Here is a 26,895-nt window from a genome sequence, read left to right as displayed (position 1 = left end):
AATATTAAAAAGAAACTATGTCGTCCTTTATAATTCAAAAATGTCAGCAAAAAGAAAAACTTTTTTACATGCACTTTGTAACTGACTCAGAGTCGTGGAAATTTTTCTTATTAAATTTTCTTGTAACTTCAACCAGTCACGAGATATTTGCTCGGACATCTACGGATGGGCACTATGTATATACATATACGTACTTACGTATACCTCTATTCATTGTAAAAAGAGACGAGGCGATTTGAAGTGGCTCTTGAAGCGGCGCAAAACAGGATATGCACTTTTTCCTTTCGTTCCTTGATAATCCTAAGTACGTGTCGCTCACTATATTGACAAATCGATTGAGCTTTTCGCTTTAAGTGAATCATCATCATTGTGCTTGCTTTTATGTATGATAGTAAAAATGGATTCTTTCTTTTTTTGCTTTTTTTGTGTAGTCATAGCTTTTTATAAAATATCTTCAAAATTGATTATTTTTTAGTACAACTTCTTCTTCCTCTTTTTTTTTTTTTTAATTTGGTAATACATATATTGAATTTGTTCAATCGGTATAATTCCGTATAATTTCAATTCGTTTCGAAAAGTATTACGTTCATACTTAAAGACAAGCAACGAATTGAAAAATTTCCTTCGATTTATCGCAAAGATTTGCGTGGTAATAAAACGAGGAGAAAATGTATAAAAGAGTAAAAGGGTAATCTGTGGAAGATCGATCGTATCTGAAAATGACCTACATCTCTAACCCGGATAACAAAATTTTTCTCGGATTTTATGATACCGAAGAACCCTTTTTATGATCGAAGATCCGATATCTCGTTGCTCTCGCTTTTTGCATTCGATAGGAATTTTCAGTGAAAACAGTATCCACCTTTTTGTTCGTACAAGAGGAGAAATGTGAAATTGTATACTAAAGGGGATGATAAAAAAATGAAATTGTTTACAAATATCAAGTAAACCAATGCATTTTTTTTCATTACGCAAAAAAAGTTTCGAAATGAATCGAATAATACCTATGTGTTTTAGTATCTGACAATTCATTTCTATGTTTTCTTTTTTCGTTTCTCTGCTATCAATATTCGGATAAATTTTATTGATTTAAATCGAGCAGTATCTCGATATGATATAATGATAATAATGGTACGTAACAAATATAGTAATAATAGCAATAATAAACTCTGTGAAACAAGCATGCCAATCAATATTTTTATCAGATATCGTATCTCTTTATTTCCGTGTTAATGTCATGAAGATTGCCTGCGAATATCGATACGAATCGAGTTATGATTTTATTTGTTAAATTTAATAATACACACGGTGAACGACTTTTTAATTGAATCTCATGCTACCGACTGAAAATAATCATTTGAAACATTTAAAAATAGAATAAAAAAAAAACGAAAAGAAAAGATATTTTCAAAAAAAAGAAATATGTACACGTGCAGGCACACGCATATTTTTATTTTCGAGAAAACATCAGTCTCTTGATATTTATCGAATCGAAAGAAATTTTTCGAAGAAGAAAAAAAAGTGAACCCATTAATCCAGAACGATCAGAAAATTCATGTCGACGACTAAAAATATCACTTATACAATATCTTTGTCAACGTCTTTAGGAAACATTTCTTGGAACGGTTCCAGTTCGAATTTTCGTTCATTCGAGTGTTCAACCGTGACGAACACAATAACAGATCTTTCACCATATAATTTCGCTAAGTATTCTGTATAATTTATTGTCTCTCTCTCCTAGCCTGAAATTTTATTAATAAATTATTCAGTAAAGTTAGTCCTTATTAGTACTTGAATCGTCGTAAAAAGTTCTTAATTTTCAAAGTTATTAGAATTTGGAGCACTTTCGAAGAATCTTTGCATTCTTTGGCAAAGATTTTAGAACAGTAGAGAGAGAGAGAGAGAGAGAGAGAGGGAGAGAGAGAGAGAGAGAGAGAGAGAGAGAGGGAGAGAGAGAGAGGGAGAGAGAGAGAGAGAGAGAGGGAGAGAGAGAGAGAGAGAGAGAGAGGAAAACTTGATGGTTTCCTCCAGTAAGATGTTTTCCTCCAGTAAGATGTTTTCTTTCTTTCTCTATTTATCTCTGTTTCTCTCTTTCTCAATCTTCCTCTTTGAAAATATAGATTGACGAGATAATCTATTCATTCCTGCATTTATGAAACGGTTACTTCGGATATTTGTTTTTAAGATGATTGATTTCTATACTGACGATGGATAGTATAAAAGACAGGAAAGATGTGGTAAACAGAAGTGAGGACAATCAAACTTTCCTAGAGTCAAGCATCTCATGCATATAAAGCTCATTGAAAAGGTCCTATATTATTCAAGGGATCCCATCGAATCCTTCGATTTCTCTTAAGAGTAATTTTTTCGAAAAGTGTCTTTAGAAAGTTCATAAGTTATTGGTTGATCTATCGAAACTTATTGTTAGTTTTACAAATGGCTGACTTTTCGTTTCAAAAATAAAGATACATTTCTCTAGCTTTTGGTCAAGGCAAAGCTATTACGTGATATATATATATATATGTGTGTGTGTGTATAGATATAGATACAGAAATAGATATATAGATATAGTGTATATATACATATAATAGATCGAATGTTGTATGCATAAGGTACACCTTGCTGTGACAGCTTCGTCATCATTTTTAATATCCCACAGCGGCCTCCGTCCATTTTACCCTCTCTTCTTCTGACATTCAAGTAAATCTCTTGTGGTTTGTTGAATATAAATTGCCTATCATGAAATTTTTGTTTTATTAATGAAATTTATACGTTGATATATATATATATATATATATATATATATATATATATACGTGGAACAATATGCTCATCGAACTTCAATTACTTTTTTGGATATCTAAGTTACTTTTTCTCATAATTGCTGAAATACTGAACGAGAGAGAGAGAGAGAGAGAGAGAGAGAGAGAGAGAGAGAGAGAGAGAGAGAGAGAGAGAGAGAGAGAGAGAGAGAGAGAGAGAGAGAGAGAGAAAAGAAGAAAATACAATTTTCTATCCATTTACTCATCGTTGAATATGTAAAACGTTCTCGAAACGTGAAAGAAATAAGGTATACTTTATAGTATGGTAAATGCTTCATCAAATCCTTGATATGAACTACAGGTAAAACAATGAATCGTAAATTATTTACATTAGATCGATCGATAAAATAACATAGTAAAAGTTTTTTATCTATAAAATAAATTATAAAAATATTAAAAATATATTCCGACATCATTTTCAATAATTCATATTCCAATAAGCAACAATAATCATTATTTGAAAATTCAACGAATAAATACTTACTAATCAACTCTACTACTAACGTTCTTTTTTTTTTTTGAAGTGATCTTTAAACGAATTTTCAATTTGTACATTTACATTCGTACTTTTCAATACTATTTACAAACATATGCATATGTGAAATTTTTGAAAGTGGTATCGTACACCACCTTATCATAATAATTAATAATTGTTACTTCGATTAAATGATTTACATTCTAAGACAATCCTTGACATATTTTTATTTCCTATGTATATACTTTGCAAGAGTTTTCAGTGAACGTGTTCTACACACGACATGTATCGTTCTTTATAGACATTATTTACGAGTTGGAGGGGAAGATCGATGGACGTTGACGATCCAAGCGAAACAGAAAGAGAGGAAGAGAGAAAGAGAGAGAGAGAGAGAGAGAAAGAGAGAGAGAGAGAGAGGGAGATATAGAGAGAGAAAGAGAGAAAGTGCGAGTAGGAAGTACGTGCATAAGTGCACCTGCTGCCGCTTTTCCATGCAATCGCTTCGAGTACTTGTAGGAGACGTTGCTGATACGTGATCTCCTTAAAATTATTCAAACCCATCTCTATCTCTTTATCTTTTTCTCTTCCAACACTTTTCAATCTGTAGAGTATGCGTCTTTTTCTTATTTTCACGTTTCGTTTCTCTGTATTGCGATTTTTTTTTTTTCATATCTTTGATTTTCTTCCATCGAGATATGCGTTTGAGTTTATGAGAACTATCTCTCTCTCTCTCTCTCTCTCTCTCTCTCTCTCTCTCTCTTTCTCTCTCTTTCTCCTTTCTTCTTTGTACTTTTCGATCTATTATATCAGTGCTTTCTTATTTTTTATGTTTCATTGCGGGATTCATTTATGATTCATTGCAATATTGGATTTATTTTTTTCTTTTCTTTTATTTTCTTCAATTATGTATATATTCTGTTGGCTTTTATTTTGTTCGGATATGCGTTTAGAATTCATAAAATAATGTCTCTCTCTCTTTCTTTCTCTCTCTTTCTCTTTGTACACTTGTCGATTTATTGCGCATGCGCCGTGTTCTTTAATTTAACGTTTCATTTATGTTTCCACGTTTTCGTTTCTCTTCGTTTTCAATCTTTCTTTTCTCTTTCTCTCTTTTTTTTTTCCCTCGAGATATGCGTTTACTTTTAAATTTGTTATAAAAAGTGTTAGTCTCGATCGTTATTTTACGAGTACTTTCTTGACATCCTACGCAATTTGTCAGCTTTTCAGTCGATATACGCGTTCGATGGTACGTGACTTGTGCGTCGTTTTTTCTCCTTCGAGAGAGAGAAAGAGAGTCAAGTAAAAATTCTAGATTCTTCGATCTACGGAGAAAGCTGAAATTTATATCGAGTATCGGTTAACATCCTGATCGATCGTTATCCGTTTTCCTCGTGTAGTCGACGATTTATTAGGCGAACACGTCGCCTCGAGCATCTGTCGCGTTAGCGAACGACTGGCTATTCTTCTCAGTGAATCATGTTTATACGTTTATCTTCCATTCCCTTCATTTTGCGTCTTGTTCGATAAGTCTATTTATAAGTTTTCAATTCGGTTTTATTACAAATTACAATTTTGAAAGGATTAATCTGATCAAAAGTCAGCGATTTAATATTTTATCGATTGTATTGTAAATTGAATCGAACGTATTAATTCATTATTCAACATTAAGATAATTAAAGATTTAATCGTTAATTGTCATAGATTGATAGATTAATTAAAAAAGAGACTTTTAATTCAGATGGATTATTAAATATTTTTATTGATTCAATATCATCCGACACAAATGTGTATGTATATATATATATATATATATATATATATATATATATATGTTTATATATTGGTAAATCTTTTTGTAATACCTAAGGGATCAAAAAATAAATATAATATAATATATACATGTATACTTTATACGTCAAACTATAAACTACCTTTTAAGAGCACTTAAGAAAAGATCGACGAGACAAGTTTGATTTTAATATATGCTAAAGTGACATTAATATTCTACGAGGGAAACTTCGAAGTTGACATACCCACAAGACGTGTCCTCTCCGATCCTTTTAATTAATAATAAAATAACGTTTTAATTAATAATGAAATAATATAATCATGTTCTGTGTATTGTTAGATCAGTTGAAGTTCGCATTTAATTCTTTCTCTCTCTCTCTCTCTCTCTCTCTCTCTCTCTCTCTCTCTCTCTCTCTCTCTCTCTCTCTATAAAAATAAATTCGTTGATTGCTACAATTAGTCTCGAATTAAGAAATAAATTCACGTAATCAAGAGAACGTCGTATATACACCTGTAATTAGACGTTTAGTCAACGAAGTAGCAATTTCTATGTTACTATCTAAACAAGCAAAATGTTGAGTAATACCAATTACGAGAAGATTGAACACGTGCTGCTTGAAAAATGTCTTCTGAATTAAAAGAAAAATACAAACAAGTAAAAAAAAGAAAACAAGAGAACATTCAACCTATTGTTAATGAAACTTCTTTGTTCTGATTTTTTCTTCCTTTGTTTTTGTTTTTTTATTAATTAAATACTATTGTTATTTCAACGATGTGTCCCATAGTGCAAAGAGTTAGAAGAGAATGGAAGGAAAAAGAAATTCGGTTTTCTTTCTTTTTCTTTATTTTATTTTTCTTATCGGAGCCAATTATATGCAAATTTTGGAATAATTTTTAAGTTAAAATTGAACTAAGAAATGGCAGGGATCTTCGAACCAATAAATATTTCGTGACTCGTCCTAAGTACTTTTCGATGTCGATGAGACTACGCGTGATGAATTTTCATTCAGGAATGCAGAGCAAAATGTAAATTTTCTTGAAGTAAAAAGAAGGTGTGGCGCTTGTCACAGGCAAGATAATTTTATTGTCGTTTGGTACATGGTCACCGACACTATACTAATATCACTCGTTGTAAAATAATAACCGACGTTTACGAGCAGTCTACGTGGGCTCGTGTATCTATACGAGCTTCATAACATTCGTTTCTCGTAAATGAACAAGCACTCATTCTTTCTCTCTCTCTTTTTCTCTTAAAACATTTTTGCAATTTCGGAAGAGTTTTATTGCCGAGGTCGACAGCTATGTACTGTCCATTTTCATACACTTACTTTTCTTTATAAGAATGTTTAAATTAAATTTACCAGATGTAAAAACAAGCATATATATACATATATGTGTGTGTGTGTGTGTGTGTAAAGAAAAAATAAATTAGAGTACAACACTTTCATTTCGTTATTAAATTTTATGACTGAAAGAATTTTAAGGATATCTTGTAATTGTTCAGATCGAGTTAAAATAAAAAAAAAAAAAAAGAAAAAAGAATGTTCCCTGATTCTAAATTCTGTATGTGATCTCGTATTTGTATAAATTGTGTCATTTAAATAATGTTTTCTAAATTTAAATATTTTTTATAGCGTATCTAAGCATGATCAAGTTTTCATTTTATTATATAGAATTTTTTATAAGTTCAGATGATTGTCTTATATATAATATATATATTTTTTTGATATCCTATATAAAAATGGTTGTTTTCATTTTATTTTATAAAATATTTATCGTCTTGTTTGTATCGATCTATAAAAATGTAGGTTTATAAGGCACTCGTGAGATTTATCTCTCTCATAGAAATTCGTTGCTATGGACGGTACACATGTTGCACAATAGTGGAAAAAGCTGTCTTTGGTTCAATGTATCTCGTGGAATTCGTATTCCTAGCAATCTTTCCTAGACTGCCTCGTGATCTTTTTGGTCGAAAGAACGCGAATGGCTTTCATCCTTCTACGTCGTTTAACGCTAGAAATATAACCAAACGAAAAGACGAAGCTGATTTGCCGCGAGCGATTTCTCGTTCGACAGGCAAAGTTAAAGAGATGTCCGACAGATTTTTTTAATAAAACGATAACAAAAAAAAAAAGAAAATACATATAAAAAGAAAGAAATAAAAGAAAACTTCCTTAAGAATCCTTCTAATGTTATATTAATAATAAGATTTGTTATATGGATTTATATAAAATAAAATACCTTTTGTAACGTGTCACGAAACGGTCCATGATAATCATGTCTTCTTACAATATTTCGCGACTTATCCGATTGAAGTAGTCGTAAATTAAAATAGCAACGTATGTACAAAGGAGTGTATAAACGTCGAGTGCAAGAAGTGCAAGATCATAAATTACGCTTCTGGATCACGCAGATAGCGTTATTCGACCTTTATTGGACTAGGATAAATCTTTTTAAGATCATCGTTAACTTTTTATGCGATATCAGCTATATGATATAGAGAATGTAGTTTTTTGTTGAATAAAGAAGGATGAAAAAGTACAGAAAGAATAGAAGAGGGAGAAAGAGAGAGATAGGGGTCAATTTTCGACAAAAGAGAGAGAAGGAAAGACCATTTGTCGTTACGAATGAATCGTTTCTTTAAAATTTTCTAGAGCTTTTTTTTTCTTTCTTTTTTAATTTTTTAATTATTTTTGAAGCCTTCAACGGCACGATATTAAATTTTCCTGGTTAATGCGATAAAACGTCCTGTTAGATTAGTCGTATCATTGTAAATACAAACTCGTTATCGTGCGTGTGTATCGTAATGCAGTTCCATTATCTTGAAGCTTTTATCATAAATTTATAGCCGATGAGCATTCGTGTTAAACCATATCGGTTATTAATTTTACTTTCGGTGAGGATTTGACGAATAATGATAAATCGTTTCATATATTGTAATGCTTTTAAATATTATTAACCGTATAACGATTGAAATGAAAAGAACTACAAGACCGATTTGTGGGAGAGTTTCGTGAAACGTTTCGCAAGCTTTCTCGTACAGTTAGAGGCAATATAAGCTCGCGAAGCACTGCCGACCGACGAAAACAAGCTTCTATTTGCCCGCGCGCCAAGTATGCTCTCATAAATTCTCATCGAGTGAGCATTAACCCGGCCTGTAGCAGCTTTTGCTTCGTGGTCGAGACATAATTTCATTTAAGCTCGTACTCGACTACGTATGTGCGGTATCGTCCTGTCGAACACGTTCCCGACTAAATGCTTTTGAAGTCAAACTCTGCTTTTAAATAACCCACGGAGTATATTTCACCATGGAGTGAATCGTTGTATAAAAGTTTACAATTATTCTTTTTTCTTTTTCTTCGGGATTTTTTTTTCCTTTTTTTTTCTCTTTCTTTTTTCTTTTTCATTTTTTTTTTTTTTTAGTATAATTTTCTTACAACACGGTTTTAATTTGCCATTAGATCTTCGTTTATTTTATTTTGTTCTTCTTTCTTTCTTTCTTTTTTTTTGTTTTTTTTGATGTGTGATTCATATCAGCCATCGATCGTTAAAGTGATCCAAGTCGATCCCAGACTGTGCGTGTAAAAGTTCGTGATTTCTTTTTCTTTTTCTCTTACAACAATAATTTTTACGACAATTTTAATTATTTGTTATATTATTCGATGTTACTTCGACGTATTTTAATTTTTATTTTACTTTTTCTTTCTCACTTCTTTTATAATGATTTTACAATAATTTTATACGAGTTGGTGATTATGAAAGTAGTCTGAGTCATTTGTGATTATTAAAAAACATGCGTATTTTATTTTGCACGTTTACTCTGACAATTTTTAATATGCATAAAAGAATTATTTTTCTCAAGTATTAAATACATTTACTTTTTTAATTTGTGATTATAGAAAAACAATTTTAAATAATTTCAATTCAAGATGTCAACAAGTAAAAATATATATGTGTAAACGACTTACGTCATTTTTATTATCAATGGTTCATATAAGCTGGATTGCACAATTCTTTTAATTGTAAGAACTCGTTATTAAATCGAGCATTATATTTATTAAACTTTGCGAATAATTCATTTATCATTTGCACTAGTTAGAAACTCGAGTGTTAATTTGAAACATACGTTTGCATCAGTAGCATATTACTTCTTCTCTCTCTCTCTCTCTCTCTCTCTCTCTCTCTCCATCTTTCTCTAAAATCGCAAACGTAATTATAGGAATAGTTGCGGAACTGTTCTGTGTGTGTGTGTGTGTGTGTATGTGTTGGGTTTTGATGATAATAATTTTCTTTAAGAAAAGGGAAATTGTTTCGTTGGATCTAAGAATACAATTTCTTTTTCTTTTCGCTATCTTCTTATTACATTTCATATAATTTTACAAGTATTGTAATAAAGTAAAATCGAAGGAGATCAAAGCACATTTTATAAAACGTCATATCTCTTTTTCTTTATTATTATTGTAAATTATGTAATATAGTTTTTTAAAGCTTATAAAGTGAAGAGAAAAAAGTAATCGTCGGACAATGTAATTAAGTTGTAACTTAAGAAAATTGCGATTAAGTTTTTATAGTCAGAGTCATTTCAAAAATATTTCGATTTAAATTGCATCTCTAGTATAGAAGGAAATCAAAGTCAAGTACTATGTACAGTGGATATATATAGCGTACATATACACGTATGTACAATAAATACGTGTTATATTAAGCGTACATTTTTTGAATCGAATGCAATATTACATCAACGTAGCAACGAGTTATATTCGTCATAACATAAAGGGAACATATATATATATATATGTATGTATGTATACGTGAATATATACGGGGTAAATTTTTTAAATGGAAACACTTCAATAATTCAAAAAACAACGCATTTAAAAAAAAAAGTTCGAAACAAAATTCTGTTTGCTCATCAAAATGATTTTATTTTTTTAAAATGAAAGTTTATAATTTTTACTGATGGCATCGTCGTATTTATTATTCAAAGCCAAATAAATGTAATTTGAAACTTTCCTTTTAAAAATTTCTTGTTGTAGGTGTCTCAATTTAAAAGACTCGTATGAGTGTATATGTATATTGGTTCTAACGTTCAATATTTACGTTACGTGTAAAATGAAAAAAGAAAGAAAAAGAAGTGTTATCTATATAAGAAAGAGAAGTTATGTAAGCACGTGACAAGAAACGAACATGAACTCGCGTTCAAGTATTTCCTCGCGTAACATCCCATGTTTTTCTCGGTAATACGATGTAAATGTCTTCTGCAAAGGGCTTTACAGTTTCGATTTCGAAACCGATTCGGTGTATCCGAGAATAAGCCGATTTAATTTACATTAAACTCGACTCTTTCGCACATTAATTAACTTGAAACGAGCACGAGTTTCTCCATTCCGAATTGTCGACAATAGTTTTTAATTTCAGATCGATGATACTTTTCTTTCTTTCCATTCAACTCATTCGTCCTTTTTTTTTGGTACTTTATTAAGTATAAAATTTATAATACTTAAAAGAACGTACGAAAATTGTCGGATATAAAAATAAAATCGAAATAAGAATTAAATTCGACAATTATAGAATCGTCTAAACTTCGAAATAATATGTTATATTGTAGAATATTGTCATTTGCAATTGAATCATTTTCATAGTGTACAACTTTTCTTATTTATTTCTTTCTTTTTTTTTACTTCTTTTATTTCTTATGAAAGATATTTATTTACGGGTGTGGTCTAATCTCATAGTTAATTTCATTTACAGCCTACTACGGTAATCATATAGTACGTTTACTCGATAAGGAAAACAAAAATAAAAGTTAGATTTTTCTCTCGTTTTGTGCTTCACAAAGTTTCATGAGATATGAAAGATCAAAAGAAATTTTTCATAATTAAATATAATTAATACTCTCTCGAGTATACGGATACTAGTAGAACATAATTCAAAAGTGTTATCGTTGTGTCTTATAACGATAATATTCGTTAAAAGATGTCATTATATATACCATCGAAGTTTACGGAACGAATATTTAAACGACGAACCTTTATACCCAGTTTACAACTCAAGATTAGGTGTCATCCTGTCCTCATTAGTGAGTTCCAAGAAATATACCTTAACGACTTTCATAATTTATCTTTTATCTTCGTGAAAATACAAGTTGATTAAACGCATTTAACTCGAGCTGCCTTACGTTTCTTACCGTTAGATAAGAGGTAAATTCGACCTAAGAGAGAGAGGGGTAGCCTATTTCATGTTTCATCTCTTTTTTCCTTCTCTCTCTCTCTCTCTCTCTCTCTCTCTTTCTCTCTCTCTTTCTCTATTTTCATTCATTTTATTTTACTCTTTGGTTGCTTCACTTTTTATTGTATTTCGCCGAAGAAATTTATATTTCTTTCTTTTTCCCTTTTTCTCTCTTTCTCAAGGATCTTTTTTTAATTTAATTAATTTAAACTTGGAAGAAGTAAAATTATTGTATCATTGCACGAATTGTTCACGAAATAATCTAACAAACTTCAATAACGTTTCAGATCGCAAAGCTCTTCTCATATACATGGACAATGGGTCTCTTCCTATGTAAATCTGTGCATTACATGCAAAGCGTTTCGGCCATCTGTTCCGTCGTCACACTAACAGCTATGTCGATCGAAAGGTAAGACGTAAGATAGAGAAGTAAATTTCTTAACCCTTTGTATAATTCGCGGTATACGAATATTTGCTGCTCGTTAAATATTTAGGAATATGCAAATAGTATACCAATCGGGTGATAGAATATAAGTAATAGTTATTAGTTTAATAAAGAAGCACTTATAAGTAATATTAAATATCTTAATATCGACGTTGAGGTATTCAATATTTTAATAAAATTATTAAATATTTAACAAAATTCAAATGAAATAATTTAATTCAAAATTAAATTAAAAATACTTATTTCAATATAACATCGGATGTTAGATCTTTGACGTGAAAGTTGATGACATGTATTTCGATAAAAACATTGTTTAGAATTTTTCTTTCAAATTCGGAGAAGCTACAAAAACTTCACATTTATTTTCAAGACAAAAACATTCTTTCCTTGTCTCTGTCAAATACAATTTATGCAATTTTCTTGGAAAATTTAGTCGAAGAAGATGCAGCAACTCCATTATCTCTCTCTTTCTCTCTTTCTCTCTCTCTCTCCCTCTCTCTCCCTCTCTCTTAGTCTCTTCAATCCTCTTTTTACTTTGAACTAAAGTGTCTTTGATTTAATACTGACGTTTATGTTTTTCTCATGCGTTTCGTATATTGAAACTCTTTTCAGAAAGATATTTCCATTTCTCTCTAACGCGTTCGCGGAAAGAACGTGGTTTCTTGTCAAGAGCTTTCGTACATTTTTCCTCCATCAACATAACACAGTATCAACAAAACTACAAAACATAATGGACATCTACGGAAATATGACTCGCGTAATAAAAAAAAAAAAAAAAAACAAAAGAGAAAAATTATTTCGTTATACAAAATTAAAATAACAATTATCATATTCCATTAGAGTCGACGATATTACTTTTTTGTTCTTGTTTTTTCTTCTCTTCTTCTTCTTTAGAAATCCGAACGATTTGTATCGTGAAATTGTCGTGGCTCTGTCGTGATTGGTAGACTTGTCTCGTCCACGTATTCTTTCACCGTCGTTACAACACAGTTACAATTAAAATAAAAAAACGATTTGCTACGGACATCTTCACAGAGATTAATCAAAGAGACTATCAAAGTAATCTTTGATATATCATGAATGAAAAAAGTAATTTCAAAAGTAAAAATTATTACGCTTCATTAAGCTCCGTGATAATTTTTTTTAACTTTCTCTCTCTTTCTCTCTTTTTCTCTCTTTCTCATTCTAAATTCGAATTATCGAATATACGAGAATCGAATTGAACGACAAGAATTTTCGTATCACAGGACCACGAGACACGGATTCATTTGTCTTTTATATCGTGGAAATGTGGCCGACTGATTGGCGGATGTCGAGGTCACGGTGAAAAGCCGTCTGGCAGAGCAATTTATATTCATGCTAGCGTATTCGGTTGATAGTCGAGGTTAAAGACAGGGGTGAGGTTGACGCGATGAGAGGGAGGGAGGTGGTGAGGACAAGGGAAAGGGGAAATATCGGCTCGCGACGAAGATCACAATCCGAGAACCAGAGAGGAACTGAACTTTTCTCGTATCTCGTTTTTTTTTTCTTTTCTTTTCTTTTCTTTCCTTTTCTTCCTTCTTCTTCTCTTCTTTTTTTTTGAACGTTTTAAATGAAAAGAGAGTGAGAGAGAAAATGAGAACGGAGTTAGAGAAGAGAAAGAGGAATATCGTGAAGTGCCGTGAAAATGGACGCGTTTTTGGAATGCCATGCAAATGATCCGTCGAGATTCAACGGCCCATTAGGCGATTTCGTCGACGTGGTTATTATACTACGGAGGGTATTCTCCCCTCTTTTCTTTTTTTCTTTCTCTCTCTCTCTCTCTCTCTCTCTCTTTCACTTTCTGTCTATCTCTCTCCATCTTTATATCTTTTTCTCTCTTTTTCTTTTGTCGAGATCTCTCGTAAAAGTCGACGATTCGTGGTATCGTTCGAATTAAATGTCCTTGCCATTAGAAACATTTGCTAGTAATAATCGCTTATTTGTTAGATAGGATGTTATCTAGGTTAGTATGTGATACTCGTTTTCGTTTAAAAAGATATCCTCTATTCGTAAATGATAAGTAATAAGATTGTTGATTGACGAATCGTCGATGACGACGAGCTTTTGTGAAATTTTATTTGATATCTTAATGTTTCATTGTAATTATTCTCTACGTATATTTATAAACTGTGTTGTATAATAATATTTCAAAGACATTGTATTTCTGAAATATCATTTATTTACGTAACAAATCGTGATTAACGGGTGACGAGAATTAGCAAAAGTTATTGCACAAGATTACGCTTGGAAGTAGAGGAGAGCGTGAAGGATTTAGTGGGATTGGGGTTGGTTGAAGAGGGTTGTGATAGGGGATGTCTGGTCTACGTCGAAAAAAAGTTAATTAGAAGAAGTGAAAAATTGTTACACACACACACATACATATCTATATATATGTAACTCTACTCGTGGTATTTTTGTGGTACACGCATTTTTCTTGTTTTTCTTTTTTCCCTCTCTGTTTTTTCTTTTTTTTTTCTTTGTAATTAAATAACATCAATAGTGTCTGAAAAATTTGACGCGAGAAAATAAAAAAAACTGATTTGACGTTAAGTCGTTCAATCGGTGTCGTAATAGTTTGTTGAAACATTGAACGTTACAATTTTCGTGTGTATCGAACACTCGAGTTTCTCTACTCGGTCTCTATTTATACAGATACACATAGGTATATATAGAGAAACACATACTATGAGTTTAACCGATAGGAGTACTCCTTTATTACACTTGGCTTTACCTTCCTATGTGTATTCCCGTTTCCATGGATCTACCTATGTACCTACTATCTCGACAGGATCCCACGCAATATTAGAAATACTGGAATATATTTCATTGATATACGTAAATATGTACATGCATGTATACATATACACACATACATATATGTATATGTATACATATATATTATATGTATCTTTACATCTTAACATTTACTGTTTCGCATTAATCTTTAATATGATTATATGAATATGCATAATATAATCGAAAGGATACTTTGTCCTTATAATATTTCAATAATATTACATCAAAATTCAAAAAATGAGTTCTTCACTATACACGTTAATCATAATCATAAAAAAAAATTGTCATAATACTTTGTGTCCTTTAATTCGTCGCTGTTTCTTTATGTCAATCTTCTATTTCGTTTTTCTCCCTTATTTTTACAGTTACACGCGATGTATGAAGAATAAATGAAAATCTTATTCTAAATAATTTTTTAGGTATTACGCCATTGTTCATCCAATGAGAGCACAATACACTTGTACGATAAGCCAAGCAAGGAGAATAGTAATAATCACTTGGGCTGCATCTTTTCTTTTAGGTATACCAATGGTATTTACACAGGTAAAATAAGTTTTTATTGTATATGAAACTATCGTTATCTTTTTCTCCTTTTATTGACAACATACCGTTAGAAATATTTTACGATTGTATAGCATACGTCGATTATATTTTCTATAAAGTTACGGCAAATGCATCGAATGTTAACATAATCATATCAATTGAAAATTCCTTTTGAAAATGCTTACAATGACTTAAATATTATACATATCTACGGAACTTTAGCTGTTTAAACTATGTATATATGCTTGATTATTCCAATACTATCGATTCGGATTCATTCGTTTTCGTTATCTATCTCTCTTCCATCTTTTTTCTTCGCTCTTTTTTTTTTCTGCCACAGAACGCAAAAGCGATCTTTCTAAAATCTCGTCGCTTTCATCGGAATAATGCATTTACCGAGAACGATGTGTGCGGGTTCAACAAATTGAATAAAAAAAAAAAAAAAGAAGAAAAAAAAGAAAAAAGAAAAAAAGCGTTGAGCGACGAGCGGTTTCGATTTCGATTTCCAGCACGTTAAACGTAGATAGTCGTAGATTTGCAATTTTTGTTCCAATTTACACACCACGAGCGAGCCAGATATATTGTATTATAGATGCGCGTTATTTTTATTCTTATCGTTCTTTCTTTTTTGTTTTTTTTTTCTTTCTCTCTCCGCAATATCTTATCTTCGGCCACAATACATTTTTATACCCTCTCTATTTCGTCGTTTGTCATAAATCACTTTTTAATTCTCGCCATTGGTTTCTTTACGGTCAAACGACGTGTCCGAGTCTCTTTCTCTCTCTTTCTCTCTACCTATTTATCTCTATCGCTTTGTGTCTTTCTCTCTTTCGTTCTGTCTTTTTTTCTCTACCATTTTCCCAATGGAGTTTCTTTCAAAGAGAGAAAAAATTGAGTTTTACGCTAGATAAAAGCGGGAAAGGTATTACCAGCGTACGTTGACGTGCCCGTTACCACTTCGTTTCCCACGAAGATCTGACGTTTATTCGAATGTCAAAGAAAAAGATATGCCGATCGATGAAACTGTCGATGCAATTGCTGAATATGAGAATATATATGTATGTATGTATATATGTATGTACGTACTTATAGATCAAGCGGAATTTCAATTTTATCATTTTCATCTTAGACTTCTTTTTGTTTCTCTCTTTTTTTTTTTTTTTGCTTCAATCTGTCTTCTGACGTTAGTTAAATATTTTACAATTTTATATTATTTTCAACGATTAATTTTGTGAAGACAATATACATACATACATACATACATACATACATATATTTTATATATATATATATATATATATATATATATATATATGTAAGGATAGTAAACATGTATATATTTTTTATTTTATATTAAAAAGGATATATAAAAAAATTTGTATACACCTTTTTTTCCTAATTTAATTATTCAACTTAATTTCTTATCTTTTTGAAAATAGAAATCAATAAGAACGCACTTTCGAAAAAGGCTAAAACTAAAAATTTGAATATATATATATAATATTTATTTATAATAAAATTTCTTTATATCATTAATCAAATGTTCCTATTTTATTTTCAGAGGCATAAAGAAGTTGGAGAAAGGGTTATAGCTTATTGGTGTGTTCGTGATCCTGATGCAGCATTTTTATGGAAAGCACATGAGGTTTATATGCTTGTACTCGTTCTTGTATTACCGCTTACTGTAATGGCCTTTTGTTATACTGCAATTTGCTGGGAAATTTGGAGAGTTATGAAACGTCGTTACCACATGACGTCGAGACACGCGTAAGTAATTCTGTTTTTGTTGTAATATTTGATAGTCTTATTAATATGATAATATAATATTATATTATATATATTATATTATAATAATATTATATTATAATAATATATTATAATATCTATATTATACTATAATATTCATAATATATTAATATTATTATACAGTATAATTATAATATTATATATTACAATTACAGTGTATATTAATACTGATTAATTTATTAATTTTATATTATATATATTTTATTATTACTATTTTTTTCTTTAATGTGTAATATCGACGCAAATATCCTCGAGTACTTACGTAATATAGTTTATTTATCTCATCCTTCGAAGTATTCTTACCACAAAATAAGATTAATTGGATAAATCGACAAAGTTAGATAGGTAGTCTTCAAGTACCAAAATATCTGCATATATATATATATATATATATTTACATATATATTTTCAACTTGAAGTTTTTACTGCAGTAGGAAAGATACGGAATCTCGATGTACGTCTTTTAAAGGGTGAGAAAAAGAAACAAAAAAAAAAGGTTGAGAAGCAGAAGAAATAGATTGAATCGAATAAATTGAATCTTTTTTCCAAGTTTTAAAATGAATAACGAGAATTTTTTTTAGAGTATCTACTTAATAATCTTAATCAATATTTTTTTTTCTTGCTTATTTCTTTTCCTCCCATCGGAATAAACATAATAAAAATATAAAAGAATCAAATGCGTTAATTAGATTCTAATATAAATCAAAGAAGCATTAAGATCACAGTCAGTGATGGATTTAGCAATAAAGGTGCTCAAATAAATTACAAAATCTTTTTTTCTGAACTCATTATAATAAATCGATTACACACACACACACACACATATACACGCGTTAAACTGTTCGTGCAAATGATGAACGAAATGAAATTATTGTCGCAAACGATAGAAATAAAAAAGATATATCGGTTATAGGATATTAAATTAATTTAATCGTATGATAATTAATAATTTACATTTTGTCATATGGAGATGAGATGTACACTTAACGTCTACGGCTAAATCCGCCATTGGTCATAGTACGATATGTTATGCAACGAAATTCCTATTAATCGAAGATACCCAAACGATCGAAGCAATAACTCCATTCGTTTTTACAGCACGCATAATCGAGACCATCATAGAAGCAATGAAAATCGTGGAATTCAACGGTGATGCCTTGAATCTTTCGATAAACAGGAAGTGATATTCCAAAATGCACATCGCCAATAACGTTTTCCTTTCTATTTTTTTTGCGTGCTTTTTCTATTTCTTATTTTTCTTTTTCTTTTTTTCTTTTTTTAATTTCTTTCCAATGTAAAATCTCAGGATGCTTGTATGCGAACGATCGGTCCGAAATAGAATGAGCAAAGAGAACCGATCGAATGTACTTACGTACTTACTTATACAGTTGTGCTCGTCCGTAAATGTGTGCGAGCAAATATTCTCGCAACTGGTTGAAGTTACAAGAAACTTTATTCACTCAGAGAGAAATTCGCACGGTATTGAGTCAGCTGCAAAGTGCATGCAGAAATATTTTCTTTCTTTTTGCTTTCTTTTCTTTTTTTTCTTTTCTTTTTTTTACACGCGACCTTTTCGACGTACGAAGGTCATTCTTTTTTCTTTTTTTTTTTTTTTTGAATTGATGATTATAATCTTTTTATTTTCGTATTCACACAGTATGCAATCAAGATCGTATCTAATAAAGGAAGACAATAATATAGTTGATTTTCCATATCATTTAATTTGAAATATGATCATCGTACTATATAATATTTTTGCAATTCTTTAAATTACGCGACTGTTTGATTTATAAATAATGTATTTTTGTGTTATGGAGTAATTGAATTTATACAATATTATATAAACGTGTTAGTCGAAACCATATACTGTGTCTTTGAGGCGTAGAAATCTTTTAACAATTCAATTAGTTCATTGTCAGTTAAAAAATTTACATGTCTTTTGATAAGTGCCAATGACAAAAATTGGTCCAATAATTATTTCATTATTTGCGTCAATTGTAGAAATTTTGTGAATTTTTTTTTATAATCATAATCGTACGAAGGTCATAATGTTATAAGTCGTATTCGTACTGACTTCAAGTATCATCTCAAGATAATAAGAATATATAGTTTCATTTAAATAAACTACGATACTCTTGAAATACCGTTCACCATTCTACCCATACAAAAATTATTTATAACGCACAATATGCTTCTTTATATCGAATAACTTTTGTAGGAATTTTTTTTTTTATAACTTCAGTTCTTCGTCAGATATTTCACCGTTCACGTTAAAATGTATTACGCTATGTATACATACATACATACATATATATATATATATATGTGTTAGCTATAGGTACATGTATATATCGTAGTGAACATGAAAACGCTTAGCTCGCGTATTAAGATGACTCTTCGATTTTCCGGCTGGAATATTTTCCAACGTTAGGAAAAGCTAGGTAATAGAAAAACTATTGATTTTTATATATCTATATGATATATATATATATATATATATATATATATATATATAACATTAACGTGAATTTTTATTTTAACTTATATTATTCCTTGAACGTTTTATTTAATATTTTATGAAAATTTATTTATACGTACATCTATTTTATATTATATATATAATCGTGATATTATTTTTCAACAAGTGTATCATATATAATATGGTTATTAGCTATCAAGATCAACCTTGAAAAGAATTTCAATGAATAGATGTTTGATAAATAGATACATGGATACCTAATCGATTCGAATCGAATAGAATTCTCTCCTCTCGACTCCTATGTGTTAGGTTATCGGTCAAGGCGAGAATTTCTCTACTGAAACTTATACAGTGCGAGAGCACAGTCAGGATAAAGTTTTGATCGGCCATTTGATGTACCAGAGAAGGAAGGATGTATAAAGTAGACGTGTGCTAACGACTTTTATCACATCCGTGATTACACAAAACATGGAAATCATTCGATGTTCCAGACAGTTTCGATTATAGCTGTAAAAGCGAAATGCGCAATTTTCCATAGGGTGCGAATAACTCGATCTCGAAAACTGTCGTCGAGAGAAATAAGTTATATTTCAACAAAAATACAAACATTTCTTTTTTTCTCTTTTTTCTTTTCTTTTTCTCTCTTTTTTTGTTCTTTTTCATTCGAAAAAGTTGGCGATTTTCTTTTCTTTTTTTTTTTTAATGTCTAAATGTCATTCTTAAAGCGAAAAATCATCGAGAGAGAAAGAAAGGGAACGAAAAAGAAGAAGACGCGAATTTTTCAAACGAACTTAACTAATATATAAATATATGTGAAATTTAGGACACGAAGGACAGTGGACGGGTTCTTCTTTTTTATATTTTATTTTGTATCTTATTATTTTTTTTCTATACATATATATATATATATATATATATATATATATATATAAATATTTTTTTTTTAATCTCTTTTTTATTTTTCTTTTTAAGGAGAAAGTATTAAGACGATTAGAATCTTTGTTGACTTTTCATAGATGAAAGAACGTATGAGTGTCTGCGAACATATTTCGTTTTCCACTTCCTCGATCTCGTTACGATAACTAGATATGTTTATTTTGTCTGAACCGGACGTGCCTCTGCGAGTAGCAACAAGATACCCGCTTTCCAATTTCTCTGTTGCTGAGTTAGCTCTTGGATTTTCAGCTTTCGAACGTATCTAACGGAATTCCTATGAATGGAGTGACCATAGAAAAAGAAAAAAAGAAAAAAATATGGACGAGCGATAAAACGATTCATTTGTCACCATTAATAATGTCGCTCTGTCTTGTTTATTATCGATCAAATATGTTTTTTTTACATTTCTTTTTAGACTCAGTCCGAACAATGTAGATGCAGAATCTATACCAATGACACAGAGACAAATTAGTATGCGAAATGGACGTCGGTCGCGTCGAGAGAATGGTCAAACGGAAGAAGAATCTCGAACCATGAAACAGGTAGATGTTTCTCTTGCATATTTAATCAATTTCTTCTTCGTGAGTATTTTGTTAAAATTATAACAATTAGAATACAATTATATATATATATGTGTGTATGTGTGTGTATGTGTATATATATATTACAACATATGTATTTTATATAATTTTTATAATTGTATAATATGTATTATTATATAAAATATATATTATTATATATTTCGTATATTATGAAGATATATGATATGATGTATGAAATATATATATATAATATAATATAATATATATAAATAGATTTTACATAATATTATGTATATTATTATATTTTTTATATAATATATATTATATAATTTACTATATTACATTATCTAATATTTTTTCTTGTGAAAATGTTGGAAATTACTTGTTGATGCCATTAGTTACCATACTTGTTCATTTAGCCTAGGTAATATTTGTTCAATAGGTGGTAAAGATGTTGGTAGCCGTTGTGGTTCTCTTCGCTATTTGTTGGGGTCCCATATTAATCGACAACGTGCTCACAGCTTACCGCATCCTACCACGTCAGAGAAAGGGAATTTATAAGCACATGAACACGGCTTTCCACTTAATGGCTTATTTCAACAGGTAATATCATCATCGCCATCATTATCATCATCATCATCATCATCATTATCTTCATCTTATCATTTATTAACTGTGTGTACTTTTTCTACAATTTGTCTTCTTTTTCCTATATCGTTTTTTCTCCCTCAAACGAAATTATTAAACGTTCATCTTAAAGTGAAGGGAAATGGAAATTATTTTGGTCAATTGTTTGATAAGCTTCTATCCTCGTTTATTAAACCATCTTCACATCCATCATCTTGTTCTCCTCTCGTTAGATTTCTTTCTAGCGAGGAGGTGTGTACGACCATTTGAACGAATGATTTGCTTCGAGAAGATACGATTACGATGTAATTGGTGGCTATCATTGATATAACAGCTGGTGCGATAAGCAAATTGTATTAAATTGCCGTTGGATTTAGATCGCGGTGAGGAGATGAAGAGGAAAAGAAAAAATGAAAAAGAAAAAAAAATAAATGAATGAATGAATGAATGAATGAATAAAACAATAAATAAATAAATAAATAAAAAAGAAAAATGCACAGGAAATAAAAAAAGAAAAGAAAATATCGTTGTTCCTATTATTACGTATCATTTTCGATCGGGAGATGTATAATTCAAGCGTGTAAATCGATTCTGTGTTCGGATCGAAAAAGGTGTGCTTGAAATTTGTTAGCTCGATGACGATGAAACGATAAAGTGACAATAAACAGATTGCTAATATTCGTCAGACGGTTTGTGCCTTCTGGCTCGGACCCCGCTTTTCCGAACACTTCATGACCCAAGCGGAGGAGCTTAAAATACGCTTAGCAACATCTAACCGCGTCGAATCTTAAATAGAAGATAGAAATGTTCTCTAAAAAGATTATGCCCGTCTGTCCGCGAACTAGAGAAGTTCTTCGTAGAGTAGATTTCCTTAGATTTACATTTGAATTCAAACATTAAACTCAAGTGTATATATATTTTCGACGTCGGTTCATAAGTAAAACGTTTTGTTAGAATAAAATTCTTTAATTTATTTATGAATCGATCTGTCCAATAACTATGCAAAATAGTACTCTATAAAATATTCGATTTTCTTGATTGATTCGTAAATATAACTGTGGGTTATATACGTTGAAGAATTTATTCGAATGAATAAAAAAAAAAAAAAAAGAAAAGAGGATAAAGAATTCGTACGAAATAAATGCAGATACGTATATATATATATATATATATATATATATTTATTTATTATTATATTTATGAGTAAATATTTTTCTTATTACAATAAATATTTTATCCCGTAATTATACTTATTACGAAGAATTTTAGTATTTTTTCTAATATATTAATTATTAAAAGATTCGTAATTATCGTTAGCTTCGATAAAATGTGACAAATCTACGTAGATTCGCGTAAAATGTCAGGTTGGAATCTTCCGAGCTAATTAGATTTGAAAAGTAGGTCGTTTCCTAAGGGCACGAGGTTCCTAACGTAATGCGTTCTTGATTATTATTCAATCGCCATGACATTCTATCTTTTACCTCGTTTATTCGTTTCTATTTTAAACGGACGTGTAATTTCATTTTTCATCTTTCAACGTCAAAGATATATTAACAAAGAAAGTAAAGTACTTTTATCCCCCGGAGGTTTACTTTGCGTTCTCTTTTCAAAATTGATTATTCTTGGAAGAAGTTAAAAGGAAAGAGAGAAATTTGTTAGGCTTATCCTAATAACGATAACAGAGAGAGACAGAGAGAGAGAGAGAGAGAGAGAGAGAGAGAGAGAGAATTAAGCACTTCTATTTATTTGATCAATATTTTTATTACATTTCAAGTGGTTCAGTATTTGAAAAAATGATCAGCATATATGAATATTCGTAATAAATTATCAGTACGTAATATATAGTTGATTATTATAAATAATTAAATGTCAAGATAGTTAACTATTTGGATTTATTAAAAATATTGACCATATATTTATATGAAATGATTACACAAATTATTATTAGTAATTAATATTTATATTAATGATAATACTGACAATTATTGTATTACTTGGTTAAATGATCTCTTATATTAACATTAATCTAGAAAATAGCGATTACAAATTTTTCGATTCGAATAAATAGCAACGAAAACATAAAAAAAAGATCGATTGATTATACGTTTCAGTTGCATCAATCCAATCGTCTATGGTTTCATGTCGAAACATTTCCGTGAAAGTTTCTTATCGGCTGCCTGCGGAGGCTGGTGGATTTGTTGTCCAAGAAGAGGCTACAGAACCCCGATGAAAAGACACTCCAGTTTGAGTCAAACCAGAACGACCAGTGTCAGGTATGCTTCAACATTCGATTGCTTTTTTAAATTATTTTTTTTTCTCCCTCATTTTGTTTTCCTTTCTCCCTCATTATGTTTGTTTATCTTTCTTTTTTTTTATTCATTCCATCTTTGTCTCCTACTCGCGAGAAAGAAAAAAAAAATTATTACAATTATTTTTGATCCTTTTTCGTTGTTCTTTTTTATTGTTTTTTTTTGTTTTGCTTTTTTCTTCTTTTGTTTCTTTTTGATCTTATTTTGCTTTTTTTAATTTTTCTTTTTTTGCTTTTTTTCATACAGTTTTTTTTTTTCTTTTTCCGCGCAATCCCAATATCTGGAGGTGATACGAAGATATAATAATTTTTTGTCGTGGGAACATAATTCTTTCTTCTTTTCATCTCAATTACCGATGAAAGATAGAAAGAGAGAAAATAAAGAAAAAAAAGAACGCCATCTTACCAATCCTAACATATTGTACTTTGTCTTTGTCGTAGCGATTTTCTTTCATATTTTGCGTAGAACACAGCGCCGTTTAGAGCGAATCTGTTGCTCGTAAGTATTATCGCATAATGTCGCTTTGCTTTTGTATTTGCGCCGACTCGCTTTTTTTTATATACATATATAATATATATTTTTTTTATTGTTATTATTTTTTATCTTGTTTTTATTATCTATGTATTATAAATATCTTCTTGTAGTCGTTTTTTCTTATATTTATATATCGATTATAAATTTCTATCTTCCTCTCTTTTTTTCTTTCTTTATCTTTCTCTCTTTCTCTCTCACTATCTCTCTCTCTCTCTCTCTCTCTCTCTCTCTCTCTCTCTCTCTCTCTCTCTCTCTCTCTCTCTCTTTCTCTTTTTATTTCTCTATCGTAATATCAAATGAAACGTCAACTCTGTATATAATGTGAATTTTGTCCTCTTATAATTGCTAATAAACTGCACAAGCGGTTGATAGGATACGTTGGATAATAATAGTAACAAAAAAAAATTTTAATAAAAAAGAAAATTAGAAAATGTCAACTTTCGCCATACATTTTTCTTTTTACGACGAAGACAATAATGCTTTAGTATTTTTTTTTTTTCGTTTTGTTCTTTTTCTTTCCGTCTCATTCGAAAAATTAAAGATTTCGAAGATGTGTATTTTACTCATCGAATAATTGTCAGACAAACAATTCAAAGTCGATACTGTCGAAGATTAAATGGAAATTATTATTTTTCTTTGTTTAGTATTTTACAACTCATAAGTCAATATGAAAATCAATTTTTATTCCTTATTTAATTAAATCTCAAAAGCAATTACACGTTCGAGTGAGTATAGTTTTCGAAAGTTGAAATCGGCTAATAAAAGTTCTAGAAACCTTGATATTGATTATCAAAGAGAGAAATATGATCAATGGGTTTAGTTTATATATTACATAGAAAAATTTTCGAAGAAATCTTTATCATTTCGTTCGAAGGAGTTGAATGATTTTAATTAGTGGTATTAATGTTCGCGTCTCGTTTGTCAAAAGAGGAGAAGATTGGAAAATACCTTGGAAATAGTTCATCAAATTATATACATATATACATACATAGACACCTATATACTTATATATATGTATACATACTACATAATATATATACGGATGTATACACATACAAGTATATATGTACTTGCAGAGAAGACAAATTAGAGAATTTCCGAATGAACAATCTCGTTGGGTGTTATAAGCGAGAAACGTTGGTTACTAAATTTATGCAAGGTTTTACATATGTACATATGTACATATGTACATAGGTATGTATTTACCAACATCGATCGTCAACAAATTTTCCACAGTTCTTTTGCTATAATCATGAAAGTCGTAAAAAAGTAAAGCTTCACGACTTCGTAAAAAGAAAGTTTGAAATTTCTAAGAGTAAAGAACATATGTATGTATATATATATGTATGTATGTAGATATATTTGTACCTATACGGCTATATAAAATATACGTACAAAAGTAAAGTAATATCGTAGGGCATTAAAGTTGAACGTAAAAAGTATGAAGAAAAGAGGTTTGTAAATTTTTTCAAATACTTTTTGCATAATTTTTAGATTTGATTTCTACGCTTTTATTTGTTCAATATAAAACAAAGATTTACTCGAATGTTTTATATGAATGTGATCGATTAATCGAATCTTTTAAATGAAAGAAAAAGTTCGAAGAATAATTATATTAGGCACTTTTTATGATCAAATTTTTTCTTTGCCTTTTTTTTACAAACAAATTCGAATCAATAAAATTCAATATTTATTCACAAATAATTTATATGAGTCTACAAATATATATATATATATATATATATATATATATATATATATATAGTCTACAAAAATAATGAAATTTTTTCATTGCCTTCAACAAATTCGAATCAATGAAATTCGATATTCAACTAACAATATTTAATAAAAACCTACACGAATATATCACTTATAAATGTAATGAAATTTCTATATTGTTTAAAAAAAAAGATTATTTTATAAAAATGGAGGAACGATTATATTGTTTTTTAACTTTTATCAGTAAGTGTACATATACACATATATGTATAAAAGGAGAAATATGCAAAGAGATGAATTTTATTGAATGCCCGATTCAGGTGGATACGGAATTCCTTCAAAGACTCCAAGTCACGAAACTCGACCGACATGCACCTTGTAGTCTGCCCATGAAAATGTTTGCAGCTCGGAAAAGCATTCCTTCGGCAAATGGTGTTAACTAGGAAGATTTGAAAATGCCGTCTTCGATATTGCGTTTCTGTATGTTTGTCTATCTCTTTCTCTCTCTCTCTTTTTCTTTTTCTCTCTTTCTCTCTCTTTCGTTCTCTCTGTGTGTCTGTCTCTTCCTTTTTCTCTTCCTCTTTCTTTCTCTCTCTCTCTCTCTCTCCCTCTCTCTGTAAGACTAGAACAACGTGAAAGAAAACACGATGTTATCACGATAATGGTTATTACAATCATTTCCATATACATTACACAAACACACAGAAATACATTTCTTCGGTAAATAATTTTCCATTATAAAAATTAACCGAAGCTTTTATCAAACGATCAAATATGATTGTATTATGGCGAAAATAACGAGTTATTTAAGTGTTGTTATTTATT

General features: G+C 30.0%; 1 protein-coding gene across 13 annotated transcripts in view; it reads left to right on the top strand.

Moving 5' to 3' along the window:
* Positions 1-26,895, top strand: part of LOC127071672 (QRFP-like peptide receptor) — a 48,171-nt gene that overhangs the window by 18,174 nt on the left and 3,102 nt on the right. For 4 of the 13 annotated variants that reach the window (XM_051011239.1, XM_051011230.1, XM_051011214.1 and 1 more), the window contains 6 exons: positions 11,601-11,722; positions 14,995-15,118; positions 16,680-16,885; positions 20,755-20,881; positions 21,324-21,484; positions 23,620-26,895. The exon at positions 23,620-26,895 is cut by the window's right edge and continues 3,102 nt beyond it. In XM_051011239.1, coding sequence (XP_050867196.1) covers positions 11,601-11,722; positions 14,995-15,118; positions 16,680-16,885; positions 20,755-20,881; positions 21,324-21,484; positions 23,620-24,034 — 1,155 coding nt within the window. In that variant the 3' untranslated portion in view covers positions 24,035-26,895. The remainder of the gene's footprint in view (positions 1-11,600; positions 11,723-14,994; positions 15,119-16,679; positions 16,886-20,754; positions 20,882-21,323; positions 21,485-23,619) is intronic. The other 9 variants (XM_051011246.1, XM_051011292.1, XM_051011251.1 and 6 more) reach the window with 9 other exon arrangements.

Source organism: Vespula vulgaris, chromosome 1, assembly GCF_905475345.1.
Source record: "Vespula vulgaris chromosome 1, iyVesVulg1.1, whole genome shotgun sequence".
Classification (NCBI taxonomy): Eukaryota; Metazoa; Arthropoda; class Insecta; order Hymenoptera; family Vespidae; genus Vespula; species Vespula vulgaris.
Note: the sequence above shows the minus strand (reverse complement) of the source record. Positions and strands in the feature narration are given on the sequence as shown.